The 16,503-nt window shown below is 51.4% G+C and overlaps 1 protein-coding gene across 10 annotated transcripts in view; it reads left to right on the forward strand.

Moving 5' to 3' along the window:
• Window positions 1–16,503, forward strand: part of CTIF (cap binding complex dependent translation initiation factor) — a 290,169-nt gene that overhangs the window by 193,039 nt on the left and 80,627 nt on the right. For 8 of the 10 annotated variants that reach the window (XM_073213026.1, XM_073213035.1, XM_073213031.1 and 5 more), the window contains 2 exons: window positions 5,971–6,457; window positions 9,110–9,409. In XM_073213026.1, the coding sequence (XP_073069127.1) occupies window positions 5,971–6,457; window positions 9,110–9,409 (787 nt within the window). The remainder of the gene's footprint in view (window positions 1–5,970; window positions 6,458–9,109; window positions 9,410–16,503) is intronic. The other 2 variants (XM_073213030.1, XM_073213034.1) reach the window with 1 other exon arrangement.

Here is a 16,503-nt window from a genome sequence, read left to right on the forward strand (position 1 = left end):
GATGGATTTTTGCCCTTTCTGCTTGCAGGGCTGCAAAAGCCCCATGTGGGCTCCAAATCTGGGTTCTCAGACCCATGTATCCAAGACCAAATGCAACTTGCTTGCCCGGCTGCCAGGAGCATAAAGCAGCTCATCTCCAGCCCAGCCAACCCTAAACCCACAGGATTCACGGTGAGCAGCCAGCTGGCCCCTGAAGGAAGGAAATCAACAAAACGCAGGGCCAGCAAACTCAGAAGAGAGAGGAGCTTCTCTTACCTCGCTCAGCCAGTGACCCCTGACAAATATTTATGAATGGCCAGAGCAGTGAATCTGCCCGGGTCTCCATGGTTGGGGACCGAGGCACAGCCCAAGTCTGTGCCGGGGGCTAGGGCCTCTCAGGCCTTTCCCAGACCAAGGATGCAAGCCTCAGATGGCCAGCACTGTAGTGTGTCTCAGGGGTAATTCTGCCCCTCTCGCCTGAGGGGTGGGATCTGAGGGCAAACGGGAGACAGGCAGGAGGTTGGCCCTGGGTGGCCCAACTAGCTGAGAGACTGGACACACTCTTGAGAGTGTATGGGACTTTGCCTTAGTGAGCCTCAGTTGGCTTATCTGTCAAATGAGTAGAAGGATTCTTGCCAGGTCTGCACACAGAGTCCAGCAATCATTGGCCCAGAGAACTAAGCAGGGCCTTGAGCAAGAAGAGGAAAAAGGACAGGAAAGAGAGAGGCCTGTGCCTGTTGCCTCCAGTGGCATCTGGCTCTTCCCTGCCCTCCTCGGAGCCACCTAGCCAACCTCATTTGCCATGTACCCCTGTATCAACTCTCCTCCTTTTGAATCCATTAGTTTTGCTTGTCCAGCTAGGAGGGGGCCCTTTGAGGGTGGATTCCCAGGCCTTCCCTCCAGCAGACGTCACTCCATGTGTGCAAAGGAGCTGCCACCCAAGCAGAAGAGTCTGAGAACACCTGCTAATGCCAGCACACTGGGCCATTCTTAGACTGTATTGACAGGACCTCTGGCTCCACAGTCTTTTGTACGAGGAAGACATGGAATTCCAGGCCTCCCCTCAGATTTCCCAGGAAGGAACATCAGAAACTCTACAAGACCTAGCTGATGTCTTTCTGAGCCCTTGGCCGCTAGCCCTGTAGAAATTACCTCCTTCCTCCTCCAGGTAGAGAGAGGTTCTATTCTGTTTTGTTTTGCTTTGTTTTGTTTTGTTTTGTTTTGTTTTGTTTTGTTTTGTTTTGTTTTGTTTTGTTTTTTCTGGAGGGGAGTGGTGAGAGAGGATGTTGGGCAGGGAGGGAAATCCCTGATATGGCAAGTGGGAAGCCAGGCAGTTTCAAGATTGATACTGGGAAGGGCCTGGTCAGCCATCCTTGGGGGGCATTCCTTGGGCCATAGCTGCAGGCGCCACAGATTTTCTAAATAAGGATGACAAAAGCTGTGAGAATCAAGCATTATCTGCCAGGGAGTTTCCAAGGTTCTTCTCTGGGCTGAAAAATTACTCACACTCAAAGAACAAAGAGAGGGGAAAAAGAAAGGGCCCGTTCGCTGAGAGTAACTGAAAAATAAAAGTAAGGAGAATTCACAGACGGTCGCAGGCACATGGCATCTTGGGGAGTTGGCTGGCCATGGAATGTCTTCCATGCCCTCCCAACATGGGTCAGTCTCAGACTGTGCTTCTCAGAAGGAGGGCTACAAGCCTCTGAGCCAGCTGATGCCTCATGCATTCAGGTTTGGGTCTGGGTGGTCCGAAGGCCTGTTGGGGGTCCCTAGGAGGAACCTGACTCTGGCTGATGAGGCTCAGCTCTTCCATGGGTACCCACACTGAGGATTCCTGCCCTGCTGTGAATGCAGACTGACCATCTTCCAGAACTCCAAGCATTGAGCCCATTGATGATCCCTGTTTTTTGAATGAGCTCATTAGAGAATGAAGCTGAGTCTTGTAGGCATGCCAGGGGGAGGGATGAGGCAGCCTCTGCTCCCCGAGCATCAGAGCAGCCCAGCTCTTTGCACCAGGCATGTACTCCAGAATCCAGCAAGATCGAACCCAGGCAGGGATGAAAACAGTACACAGGCCTCCTGAGCAGGGCCCAGGGCATGCCCAGGCAGTAGGACTTGGTTCAGTTCTGCCACACTTCTACAGAGGTTTGTACAAGGACTCTCACAATATTAAATGCAGACAGCCTAAAACCCTGGACATTCTATATGTACCAAAGATTAGGTAGAGAGAAGGCAGAGCAGCTGGGGACCATGGCACTTGAGCAGTGACACAGTGGTGACTTGCTTGAATTTTCTTGGCCTTATAAATCCCAGACTTGGAGCTAAAGAAGCTGGAAACCCAAAAAAGTCCCAAGAAAGACCTGCTCTCTCTAGCCAAAGGACCAGGAAATGGGCAGCCTTGCAGGACAGAAAACTCTCAGATGATAACTGCTGTACTCTAGGCAGATAGCCCTCCACAGTGGGCTCCACCCCAACCCATGCTGGCAAAAACCAAATGAGGGACCAAAATTCCAGTCTCACCAGGCTGTGATGAGGTACCCCATCCCCCTGCCCAGCAGAGAGGCTGGGTGGGGAGTTGGGACTCATCCCTGTGGGGCACTGAGCACTCCTCCCTCTGTGTCAGTGGAGGCTATGTGGGGCCGTGCAGCACCCTCCCCTTCCTCGCCTGAGAGGCATCAGGCTGAGGAGCCAGAACTCCCACCCCTCCCCAGCAGTAAAGAGAAGCCCCTTTGGGGTGTGAAAGAAGGCTGGGAGGGGAACTTGACCCCCACTCCCACACAGGCAGTAACGCAGCAGTGCCCCCCTCATGCATCCAAAGCAAGGTTAAAAGAAGCCAGCTGCAACAGGAGACTTAGTAAGCCCAGAGTCTCACAATACCCACAATGTCCAGGTTTCAACCAAAAATCTCTTGTTATACCAAAACCTCCAGAAAGATCTCAGTTGAATGAGAAATAGATGCCAATACCCAGATGACAGAAATGTTGGAATTATCTAACAAAAGATTTTAAAGCAGCCAGCATAAAAATGTTTCGGAGAGCAATTAGGAAGACACTCATAAATGGAAAAATAGATCTTGTCAAAGAAATAGAACATATAATGAAGGATCAAAGAAAACTTAATAGTTCAATTAAAAACTCAATAGATGCACTCAGCAGCATAATGGGGGAGACAAAGGAATGAACCAGTGTACTGGAAGGCAGAATAGAAATGATACGATCTGAGCCACAGAGAGGAAATAGAAAAAGAACAAACCGAGCTTCATGGACCTTGGGGTCCTAATAGCACATCTAACCTACATGTCCTCATAATCTGGAAAGTAGAGGAGAAAAAAGGGAAGGGCTGAAAAATTACCCAAAGAAATAATAGCTAAAAACTTCTCATGCATTGCTGGTGGTAATGTAAAATGTTACAGCTCTGCTGCAAAACAGTTCAATGGATTCTTAAACTAAATATGTAACTACTCTACAATCTAGCGATAGCACTCCCAGACATTTATCCCAGAGAAATGAAAACTAATTTCCACACAACCACCTGTACACAAATGTTCACATGCAGCTTTATCCATAGTAGCTAATACCTGGGAACAGCATGGATGGACGTCCAGGAGGTAAAGGTTAAACTAAACCTACTGGTACAGCCACATTTTAGAACACTATTCAGCAGCAAAAAGGAGCAAATTACAGATACACACAACCATGTGGATGAGTCTCCAGGGAATTATGCTGAGTGAAAACAGCCAATCCCACTGGGTCACATACTGTACGATTCCATTTATGTAACATTCTTGAGAAGACAGAATTGAAATGGAGACACAATTGGTAGTTGTGAGGAGCTAAGGAAGAAATGGTGGGAGGGAAGCAGGTGTGGCTATAAAAGGGCAATAAAGAGGGATCCTTGTGATGGAAATGCCCTGTACCTCAACTGTATCAATGTCAAAATCCTGGTTGAGATCCTGTACTATAGTTTTGCAAGATATTACCATGAGAGGAAACTGGGTAAAGAATACAGAAGATCTCTCTGTACTACTACTTATAAATAACTGCATGTGAATCTATAATTATCTCACAGTAAAACTCTTAGAAAAATGAATCCATGTTCATTTAGAAAACACAAATAAAAAAGAAAAGAAAAATCCTCATCCCATCCCCCAGAGATAACCACTATTAGCATATTGGTGTGCATCGTTCCAGATTTTTCTATGCGTATAACTACTTGCCTTAAAAAGTGCTTTGATTATTTCCTTGAGATAAACTGCCACAAAGAAGAATTGCAAGGTCCAGTGGTTTACATATATCAGAGACTTGAAACAAACTGTCAGATTTCCCTCCAAAAGCATACTAATTAATTCTTACTTCTAATATGCAATGTGTTGTACTTATCATTTGTGTCGAAACAAACTGGAAAAAATGACTATCCACCTGTCTCTCACTTAACTTTAATTCCCCCTGAAAACCTGTCACTTAAGGAAAGCTTTTCAATGGGAAAAAAAAAGGGTTTTGTTAATTTTAATAGGAAATGATACCTTTAACCCCAGTCTAAGATACCCGCAAATTTTTGCAGATCCGGAATTACCAAGTAAACATGGACATTGAGTTTTCATAAGTAATAATAATTTGCAAGTAAATAAATACAGTTTGTTCATAAAATGCAATGCAATGAAGGTCTGTTGCGCCCACCAAAGAGGTGGGTCACAGAGGAGGGTGTGGGCCTCATTCTGTAGAAGGTATAGTCTTCCCTCTGTGAACTTTCTTCCCTGACTTCACAGCTTTTGTGGGGCCTGTGGTTATCTTGTTCTCCAGCTGTTCTTCAAATACTTATGGCACAGGAGGCACCATGAGGGCAGACAGAAGGTGGGGCACAGCTGAAGAGACCTCAGAGTGCCCCCTCTCCACCCCTAACCTCGCCTTCAGTCTGCAAATCAAAACATTTGGGGTGTGTCCTGTGGTGCCTGCCTCAAATATGTTCCATATGATATTCTCTGCTTAGAAAGTGTTGTGTCAAGTAAGCCACCGTGTTAAATATCATTTCTATATTAGCTCAGGCTGCTATAATAAAATACCACAGACTGAGTGGCTAAGTAGCAAAAACTTTTTTCCTCAAAGTTCTGGAGACTGGGGTCCAAGACAAAGGTGTCAGCAAGTTGGGTTTCTTCTGAAGCTTCTCTGCTGGACTTGCAGATGGCCGCCCTCCTGCTGTGCCCTCACATGCCCTTCCCTCTCTGTGCCCATATTCCTGGTGTCTCTGGCCGTCCAAATTTCCTCTTATTATAAGGACACCAATCAGATTGGATCGGAGCCCTCCCTAAAAACCTGGTTTTAATTGAATCACCTCTTTAAAGGCCTTACCTCCAAAAACAGTCACATTCTGAGGTACTGGACATTGGGGCTTCATCGTGTCAATGGAGGTGGGATAGGGGATAACAGAATTCAGCCTATAAACAACTTCGTGTCACATATTTTATTAGTGGCTTTAGGGGTATAGATGGCAGTATAAAAAAAGTTGTTTAACAAATGATACTTTTCAAGAATCATTATGGTAATAATTCATTAACAGGATAATTGTTATAAATGCAGGTCTGTGTATGTATCTGCTGGAACATGCATAGAATATGTTTGGAAGATTCACAGAATGGTAATCGTTGCTCCAAGGGACCTACTGGGTGGCTGGGGACAGAGTCAGGAGGGTTTGCTGTATACTCTGTTGTGTCATTTAAATTTTGTTCCCTGTGTATGTATTCACACATAGTCTATTAAGGGAATAAAATAGTCTAAGTCAAGGATTGACTTAAATCCTCTATAACCACAGGAAGCTAGCTGTCTGTCTTACTCTCTGCTACGTCCCCATCACGGAGCCTGGCACATGGGAGATGCTCATTAGAAATGTTGAATGAATAAATGAACAACTTGATGAATTCCCCTTCTAGCCTTTGGGTGCAGGGACCCTGAGCAGCCCACCCAGTGAACCTCTCTGCCTTTCCCCTTTGGTTTGCAGACGGCAGCAGCGACCTCCAGGAGGGAACAAGCCACAACAGCATGGTGACCACCAGCCGGGCAGTGCCAAACACAACAGGGACCACCAGAAGTCCTACCAGGGGGGCTTGGTGCCCCACCCCTCAGGGAGGCCCACCCATCACGGCTACAGCCAGAACCGGCGCTGGCACCACAACAACATGAAGCACCCCCCGGGCGACAAGGGGGAGGCAGGCACCCACCGCAGTGCCAAAGAGACCCTGGCCATGGAGAGCCCCAAGCTCGAGGACGCCCTGGGGGACACTGGTCACAGCAGCCTGGAGCCCCCCCGCAGCCCTGATGCCCCAGCAGCTTCTGACAGGCTGCCCCCACAGCAGCTGGGGGGTCCAGAGGCGGAGGCAAGGCGTAAGGACAGTATTATTCCTGAGCGCAGCGGGGAGAGGCCCAGAATCACCCTGCTCCAGTCCTCCAAAGACAGGCTGCGGCGAAGGCTGAAGGAAAAGGTACCGGTAATTGCATTTTCATTGTTCTCTTGCACCAGGGAGGACTGCGTGAGGTAGGCACTTTGGTGGGTGGGCTTGTGTGTGCAGGGCTGGGGAGCCGTGGGGAGGCAAGTAGGTGGCTCAGTGGACCCACCGCATCTGGCCACCACGGCCTTGGGGATCCCTGGCCACCAGAGGGCAGGCCCGTGGCCAGCACGACATGAACCCCTCCAGCACATTCCAGCTCCTTACCTTCTGGCCTTGTTGGGAGGCCCTGGTGGGCACTTGGTACCAGCCCCTAGCCTGAGGGCAGGAGAGGAAAAGACATAACCCTGGGGGTGATAGGAAGAGTACTGGAACCTCGGTCCTTCCCTTGGCATTTTCCGGGATTAGACCCTGCCCTAGTAGTGCTAAAGGGCATTTGGGGAAAACATGGAGCTTATAAGATAAAGACTGATGCTTTTCCCCAAGGTAAGTTCCAGCCAGACTGTGGTCCCTACCAGGGTCAAGAACAAAAGTGAGTTGGGCAGAGTGCAAGCCAGCCTCAGCCTCACATTCCTCTCCGTCATCAGCCAGTGGCCAGTGAAAGGCCTAAGGGACAACTTTAAGGACCATCACCCCGGCATCACACAGGTGCTGGCCCTGCACTGACACAGCCCCGAGAGTGGGGGCTTCCTTCACCTTTGCTCCTCAGGAGCCTCTCCCCTACCCCTACTCCTGGTCCTGGGCTCTAGGGCCAGGGTCACAAAGGAAGAGGTGCCCCTCCATCCCCCGCCTCCAGAGAAGGGATGGGGGTCTGTTCTTGGCATCGGGGCATCCCCTTTGCTCCCCGTCCCTGCCAAGGGTACAAGTAAGGTCACCTTGGAGAGGAACTGTTCCCGAGAAAGGCCACCTTGTCCCCAGCCTTCCCCATGTAGTCCTTCTGTGACTTCTGATGAGCTCAAAACTCTGGGCTTCTCCCTGGCCTCTCCATGGCCTTAGTTCTCCACCTGTCACCCTCCAAGGCCAGCCCAGGTGCACGGTCAGGCAGGACAAGGAACTCAGACCTTTCCTGAAATCAAGTCTGAAAGCTGAGATGCTGCCCGTGGCCTCCTTCACATCCCTGAGCCCCAACCCCACTGCTCCCCGTGGGGCAAGCAGCTGTGAGGTCCTGGAGGAAAGCCTCTGTCATTCCCTCACGTCCCCCAGGTGGGAGCCTGGAAGAGGTTCCCAACTGGTGACCAGTGTGTGGTCTTCATCTGAAGAGCTTCCAGGTCAGACTGCTGCAGCTGCAAGAGAGGATCATTGACTGACTCCTCTCCAGTTCTTCCAGATGTAATTGTAAGTGCCGTAGAGTGGAAACAGAACAGGCCTTAGAGTCCTGCAGACCAGGCTTGGTGTTCCCTCGGCTTTGACTGTGTAGGTGACCTTGGGAAGTCACCTAACCTCTCAGAGTTCCCAGTTTACTCATCTGTAAAATGGGCATAATACTTCCTACCTTGCAGACAATGAAGATTAAATGTCATAACATGTATAAAGACCCTCATGGGTGGCTATTATTCTATATATAAACTGCTATTCCTGCCCTGGGGTCCAGATGGTTCGGGAGTGGGGTGGGTAAGGGGCTGATAGGGCAGATAAGGTAGATCCATAGACCCATACATGGGCTTCAAGAACTCTCCTCAGGTAAGGCCTCCAGGACTCCAGGTCCAGGAGGACATGGGCTGAGGCAATGGTGGGGCTCAGGGAAGCTACAGACCTCCTGTGAGACCAACCTCCGCATGTTTCCCAGATTGCTGCCCAAAGCCATACAGTTAGAGGCGGAGTGCAAGTTCTAGAAGCCCGTCTGGAGAACAGCAGGGCAAATGTGAGACCTCACTTTATGTCCCTGACCCCAACCCCCACCCTGATCTCACAGCCCAGCAGTTAAGGCAGTAGCATTCTGGGCCACCTGTCTATTGGGTCTGAGGAAATGCTTCTAAGACTGTTAGGGGCATTTTTTTCCTTCTCCAGTCTAGGTCTGGTCCCTGTCGCAGTGAATCCTCTTAAGGTTGTAGAGTTTTTTGTCTGTAATTTCCCTCCTAGAAGTGTCAGTTGTTTTAAGGGCACATTGGAGGAGTCCTTGGTGTGGAGTATTTGTTGTGGACGGCCAGCACAGTCCCGCAAGACTCAGAGCCAGGGCTTTGTCCACAGGGACCCCTATCCCCAGAGAACACCCCTGTCCCTGGTCCGTACGAGCTGGGAGTCTGTAGGACAAGGAGGACTTTAGCTGCCTTGGGCACCTTTAGCCAACAGAACAAGCACTTTAGATACTACCCTCCTTCCTTACCTAGTCTTCCTGCCCTCATTTTCTCTTTGGCCCAATTTCTTATTTGTTATCTTATCTCATCTTTTGGAAGCCCCATTAAATCATTTCTAGATAGAGACATTTGATGGGCAAGGAGGCAAAGAAGCCAATGAGAATATATGCATAAGTAAGAGGTACAGCTTGTAAGATGAATTCGCCCAGGCTATCAGAGGGGCTGAGAGGAAGGCCAGCAGAGGGCCGCGGGGGTCCCCGGTGGGGGTCGGCATTCCCCGAGGAATCAGACCTCAGGTTCAAGAAGGTCACGCTTGGTCCTTCCTGGGGGCAGCAGCCCTCCCCCCGGAGAAATCTCAGCTCCACTCAGGCGCCACTCAGTTTGTCTCCCACACCTGCAGGAGGAGGTGGCAGTGGAGACCATTGACCCTCAGCAGAACAAGATGGACAAGTTGATTGAGATCCTGAACAGCATGCGGAACAACAGCAGTGACGTGGATGCCAAGCTCACCACCTTCATGGAGGAGGCCCAGAACTCCACCAACTCCGAGGAGATGCTGGGAGAGATCGTCCGGACCATCTACCAGAAGGCCGTGTCCGACCGCAGCTTCGCCTTCACCGCTGCCAAGCTCTGCGACAAGATGGCGCTGTTCATGGTGGAGGGGACCAAGTTCCGGAGCCTGCTCCTCAACATGCTCCAGGTAAGGCAACACTGGCAGCTGCACGGCGCGCCCCACCCCGCCCACGGGTTATTACTAGAGAGAAGGCTGCTGATGCTGACCACAGTTGAACTTTTCCCAAGTTCCACCCTTGCCCAATTAATTATAGAAAACAGAAAGGCACTCGAGGGGCAAGGGATGAGTGGCCGGCTTTTCCTGTGTTTGTGTGAGTGCTCCATGGTTATGATGGACCAATATAATTTTATAGGTGCTTCATGTTTAACCAGCCTTGGCCTCTTTCTATTTCCACAATAAGAGGACTGGCTCTTGATCCTAACCCGCTCTGTGCTTTGACCTTTCCGCCTTGGAGCAGACACACACCTCCTGGACTTCTCCTCTTCCTTCTCCTCCTCCCCTGCACTGACCCCGACCCCCACACCAGACCTTGGAGATGGTACAGCTTATTGTAGCTGGTGCTCAAACGGGTCTGAGCAGAAGGCACGAGGCCTTCACGTAGGAAAGGTTCAGCCTGTCTGCTGACACACTGGGCTTCCTAAAGCCACTGTTACAGAGGGGAAGTGTGGCGGTCCAGGACTGTCCTGTTCCCTGGTGCCTTCCCACTCCAGATCCCTCTGCCACCAGAGAACTTAATCCTGCCCCCGCATTCCTTCCTTCATGGTGTCAGCATCTGGTGATGGTTTTACCCATGCGAGGGGTGAATTGGCAGGGGGTATGCCCACTTAGGGGAAACGCCGTTCCATCTCACCAATAAAGATCTGGGTGCCAACACCTGTTCTTTTGTCATGGGTGGTAACAGGTGAGCTGGGAATTCCAGAACTGGGGCATCAGGGAGAGGTAGCAGGAGGCACAGCATGGCCACCTCAGGCCCTGGGACTATCCTTGGAGACTCGTGACTGGGGAAAAGTAACCTCTACTCTGACTTTGTACATTAGCCTTTGTACCTTAGTTAAGGTACACCTCGAGTTCCCAGTCCAGGTAAGGTAAACATTAGCTTGAAAGGTCTGCAAATAGAATTCCAGAGCTGGAAGAGCCCACCAACAGGTCTATCTTAACTATATAATAGGTCATTCAAACCACTGCACTTCTGAGAGTCAGGGGCTCTGTGCATAACTGTGCCTAGATACCCCGCATAAACCAGGGCACGCGGTCACCCTGGTCTTAACCACTGGGTTTGTGGTCTCCTGTGTCTTCCTAAAGCAGGGAGGGAGAAGCCCCCTCTGCATGCGGTCTGCGAGGCTGTCCTCCCCACTTCCTATGGAACCTGCTCATGGCAACCTGAGCCCTGGCTGGCCAGCCTTGGCTGCTTCATTCCAGCTCCAGTCCCCGATCGGGTTCCCATCACCCACACTCTCCTGGTGACGAATTCCCGCACTACCTGAGGGATTTGCACATCAAGCATGTTCCTCGCAGACCGGAATGTCCTGGGAGAGTGGAGAGGGTGACAGCAGGGAGCAGTGGGGAGTCAGGGATGGGAATAGCCTTTGGCCTTGGCTTTTGTTCTTTTACAGAGAAGGGCCAGGATAGGGCAAGACTTCAGACAATGGCTGCCAGCTCCGGGTAACCTAGCCAGAGCCAGTGGTGGACAGACACACAGGGTGTGGGGTACAATGTACCCAGCTGGGAAGGGCAGCTGGCCACAGGGGCCTCCCAAGATTCTGCCCGGTCAGGCATTTCTTCCAACAACCCATGGTTAGAGTGGCCTTGCCCACAGCGTCTGACAAAGCATCCATCCTGGGAAATGCTCTGTCACAAAAGGGGCTCCGTGGCCCCTACACCTCTGGCCTCTCCATCAGCCACAAAGTGGACTGGACTGGCTTACAATAGAGGAAGGAAACCTATTTGGCTTCATTGAACTCAGCAAAGTCCTTTTTATAGTCCCCAGCAAATAACTTCTTGTGGGATTAGTGAGCTGAGAGACAGTTTGGTAAACACCAGCAAAGGAAGGGAGCTCTAAATTGAAAGCTGGGGAATGGGGCTTCTTGACTCAGTTGTCAACTGGAGTTTGGCCTCTGCAGCTCCCCCTGGAATGCTTGGCTGCTTGGCACTCCTCAGTGGGCCTGGCAATCTTGCACTGGTAGACTGAGTCAGGGGCTGTGGGATGGGGTGTGAGCAGCCCCACATGAGCCTCTAGCTCTCTCACTCTCCCTAGGCCCTGCCATTGGCATGAAATAGTCCTGGGTCCCCCAGTCCTCACAAACCTGTTTACCCCATATTGTGGCTCGGTGATAGGTGTCATGTGTGACAGGCTTTGGGAGCCAAAGAGACCCAACCCTACTAATGTCACCTTGTCCCTGGAGCAGAAGAGCCCTTATCCTCACACCTGCCACTTGCCTGGATGGAACATTAGGGGGTCAGGCATTTAGAAATCTGTCCCCTGTGGGTCCCCACTCACCCCCTTGACACAACCTGCAGCCCCAGCTTTTGTGTAAGCTGGGGAGAAGCCCCTTGAAAGGCATAACCAGAAGGCTTGAGCAGGACCCTCAGAACTCCTGTGACCTCAGACTGTTCAAGGCCCCTGTGGCTCCCATGAAAGGCAGGCTGGCTGTGCTGGCATGAGGTTCCCTGAGCCCCTCACAGACCCCCTGACTACAAGGTCCGGAGGAAGCCAGCACTGCGTGTCCAACTGGGGCCCCTCAGGCTGTTCCTCTACAGCTGAGGAGGTGATAGGTTGGAACAGGCTGTCCCAGCAGCTTAATTCATGGCCACTCCCCAGTCCAGGCTCACACGGTAAGAGAAAGGAGCGCAGCGGACGCGACTCTCCTCCGTAACACCCACAGGGATGTCTTTTTTCACCTGCTTCCATTTTCTGGCAAACTGATTTGCATCCTTCCAACAGACAGTCCTGGGCCCCCAGCGCCATTCCCTCCCCTGTCTCCTTTTGAGGTTCACTTCAGCTCCATCCACGGAAGGCCCAGTGCCTATGGATCCCCAGCCAGCCCCTGATTCCATTCAGTGGCCTCTGAGACGCCCTGCCTGTGGCCAGGTGTGGCTGCTGCTTCCATGTAGAAGTTCTGAGCCCAGCTTGGTGATGCTGATGCAAAGGGGCCAGGCGGTGGCGTGCCTATAAACACAGCTCCCAGCAGCTGTCTTTGGAGGTTGCCCTCCTTGGCCATCCCACTTTTGCTGCCTGGGCTTCAGCAGTGGGAGTTGGTGCCCTGGGGGAGAGAGCAGGCTCGGATGAGATGGGCACTCCCTGGCAGAGGCGTGAGGGCTGCTGGCCAAGGCGGTGTGCAGCCCCCACGGAGAGGGGCGTGGGGCCAGGGGGAAGTCAAAGGCCCTTTACCCCTTCCCAGCCAGACTCAGCATTGTCATCTCAAGGAACCCGGATGCACTGCCCACAAGAATGCCAGAGAACCTGGGATCTCAGTGGATCCCTGTCACCAATCCCACAGCTCAAAACTGGTCTTTAATTTTTACATCTAAACCAAGTCTTTTGCCTTAGCTGTAGTCCTTTCCTTAGCATTCTAGTAAATACAATTGTACTTGTTAAACAGACATTTCTTAAATGTCATTAGATCAGTGCTTCTCAAATCTGAATGTGAATTTGGATCCCATGGGGTTTTACTCAAAGAGAGATTCTGATTGGGAAGTGTGGGCGGAGCCTGAGACTGTGTATACCTAACAAGCTCCCAGATGATGCTGGAGCAGCTGGCCTGGGGACCACATGCTGACTGACAAGGTGCTGATGGTTTGTATCTGGTGGGTCAGGTTCATGGACGGCCAGCTGAGGTGCAGTCTCCTCCCGGTGTCATCGTCAGAGTGGGGATCCCGCCTAGGAGAACTGAGTTTCAGTCATTGGGTTTTCTTTAGGCCAGTTCTCAGCCTAGCTGTCTATGAGAAGCACGTGGTGAGGAGCTTTTCAAACATACTGGCGCAGGGGCCTATCCCAGACCCGTGGGTTACCCTCCCCTGGGACAGATCTGGGCATCTGTTTTTAAAGACCTCCCAGGTGATTCATGGTGCAGCAAGTTTAGTACCACTGTTAGGAAGATGCTCCAGAGGTAGAGATGCCCTGACTGTGCCACCGTTGCCACTTATGAACCACTGCTACCCCCTCTCGCTGTCACCCTGGGAACCAGTGAAAAAATACATCCCAGGGCCTCAATTCTTCGCTGAGTGACAGAGAGGACTGGGGGCCCAAGCTACTGGGAGCACACCAAGATAGGACTCATTGGCAGCTGAGACCATCCCTGCCCCTTGCACAGCCTCAGTTTCCCCTCTGCGCAGTGAGGAAGCTGCTCTGGACTGTCCCAGGGACCCTCTCGCACACTTGCCACCGACATTCTAAGGGTCCTGCTGGAGGACCTCTGTGTTAACCAAGCCAACCAGGCTGCCACTGGCCCCATTTCTCTGTCTTCAGCTCCTCTTCCCGAGTCCCATTGCTTGTTACTTTTTCTTGGTCTGGGACGTGGGTAGGAGCAGCTATGACATGTTTTAGGAAAAGGGCCTCACTGTGAACCCACGTCACCAGGCTGGGCTGCCCAGTAAAGCCAGGGAAGTGGTTAGTTTCAGTGCGCAGCCTGCCCTACTCACCCCTTCCCACTCAGCCCCTCACTTCATGCTGGCAGGGCCCCACCCCCCCTAGAGCATGGGCACTGGTGGCTTCTGACCTGTAGGAGAACGTGGCTTACAGAAGTCAGCAAAACTGCCTTGATCCTTACCAGGGAATTGTGAGTCACTAATGGGGCAGGGGGCTCCAGTTTCACAGCGAGGGGAAGAGTGAGTACACCTCTTTTTATGGGACCTTTGGAATGACAGGAATTGGAGGCCTGAGCCCCCTCCGCCCAGCACTGCCCTGTCACCACCCCAGGCCTCCCACTTGGGCTCAGGGAGTGCTTCTTTGTGGAGATACGCCTGGGTAGTACAAGTTCAAGCCCTCCTCTGTTGAAATGTGTGTGCCCTGTTTAGCCAAGAGGTGTCTGCATCTGAACTATGCAGAGCAAAGTATTATTAGAGCAGGCATCAGTGTGTCTGTAACTGAACCCCGCTCTCCCTGGCAACCGTTGCCAATAACACATCTAACAGAAGGATGCAATACCTTTTTTTGAAAAAAACAAAAAACAAAAAACCCATCTCAACCAAGTCATAAACACAGCAGGGCCATTGTGAAAAGACACCAAATCAGAATCTGGCGTGTGACCAGATTTCTAAATAAATTGTTCACTACCCAGCACCTTCTAGAAGACCACCTCCTAAAAGGCTGACCTCGAACTAGAGAACAGATAAACTCTTCAGTTTCGAGGTGAATCGCCATTTAGCACTCTGTTTGCAGGCTTTCAATATACAGAAACTCAATTGTATGGTGAGAGAGGCTCCATTGGGCCTCTGTGGAGTCTCTGGGAATGATGATGGATTTGGGCCCCAGAAGGGGCACTTGAGATTTTCCGATCTGGCTGCCCCATCAGTAAGTCAAACAGAGGGTACATCTTCAGGGTATATATGCCACACCCACCTGACTCCTATCCCATTTCTCCCATCCTCTGCCCCCATCTTAGTCCCAGGTTTGCTGGCTTGGGCACAGAAAGCAGCCTATTCCTCTAACTCTCCTCATAATGGGAACCTTCTTCTCTTTACACAAAGTTTGGTGCTCCTAACCCCATCTTTATGGAGAGGTAGGGGAGGGGCTAACACGGGCTCTTGGGGTCCTAACCAGCTCTGTGTTGTAAACACGTCAAAAGCAGGATCCTGGCTGGGTTATCGCCAGGCCCCAGCTCCTGGCGTCATGACGTACATATAGTAGGTGCTCAGTAAATGCCTGTGGAAGGGAGGCACAGAGCCCTTACCCTTGGATCCTGGTGCTCTCTGGAGTGTGATAGGCCTCTGAACTCTTCTGAGCACTTTCCTGCATGTTCACATGCAGGACTCCCTCTCCAGAGTGGATTCCAGGGCAAGCATCCCTCCCCACGTCTGCAGATGAGGAAAGTGGCTCAATGAGGCCGCAAGCCTTACCCAAAATCATGGGTCTGAGTGGGGGTGGTCGGTCCAGCACCCCAAGCTCCTGGATCTCATACCACCATCTGAATAGGATGTAAGGGTCAGAAAGTTGGGAAAAGTGGGTATCTGTTTCCTAAAGCTGAGTGGGGATTTCAAAATTCACCCTTGTAGAATGGTCCCACTGCATTTCCAGTGGTCTCCGAGCTTTCTGGGCCGATGGAAGGCTGAGGGTGTCCGAGGAAACACGTCTACGTCTCCATTTGTTTTATCCAGATGGAGTCCACAGCTGTTACTCCTGAGGCTTGGCTCAGCCCCTCGCACCCTCTCCCTCTGTTAGACCTCTTCCCTCACTTCTGCACGCCCACCGCTGAGCCGATGTGCACTCCAGGCATGTAAACTAATTTTACTGTTGGCCCAAGCCGGCATACCCAAGGATAGAAGCACATTGTTCTGTGCATTCCAGAGCCTGAGCAAAGCCCTGGGCTATACCCACCCTGAGCTCCTGTCCACTGGTTGCTAGAAATCAAGAGGAGATGAAGAAAAGGGCTAGCAGGCAATCCAAGCAGCCTTCTGTGTGGGCAGTGTAGAGGGTGATTTTGGAAGCCGACAAAAAGTCTCTGTTTCTAAAAAAAATGTCCCCACCTGCTGGCTGGCATCTGAGCATCCTGTCAGTTGTTGATGCCCATGCTGGGTAACCTGCGAGGGTCCTACAGAACTGGCACTTACATTCCACCAGCAGTGGGCAACAGCAGGCTTGCATCACATGTCATGGGAGACTGATCACCACAGAAGTTTGATTTCTGCATAAGAGCCTGGCCGACACAGCTACGCTGCCAGGGTAAGCACTTGGCCCACACTTCTAGGCAGAGTCAGAGGGGGCAAACTTGCTGTCCACACTTGCTTTGGAATGAATAAATTTTATCTTCTTTCTTCCAATCCTCATTTCTTCCTCTCAGTGAACACTTCATTGAGCATCTGCTTTGTCTACACGCCAGGGCAGAACCCAGGTATGTGCCATCTCTGCTAACCTGCCCACCCCGCAGGTCTCCCAGTTTGTGCAGGTGGGGGTACTGCCCACAGTCTGAGTGTTTTCTTCAAGGCCCAGATGGGAATGTCTCTAAGTCAGTATATAGACCAGGCTTCCCTGACTGCTGAGTTTGAGGGGAACGGTGGCTTCTGAA

Source organism: Manis javanica, chromosome 9 (assembly GCF_040802235.1).
Source record: "Manis javanica isolate MJ-LG chromosome 9, MJ_LKY, whole genome shotgun sequence".
Classification (NCBI taxonomy): Eukaryota; Metazoa; Chordata; class Mammalia; order Pholidota; family Manidae; genus Manis; species Manis javanica.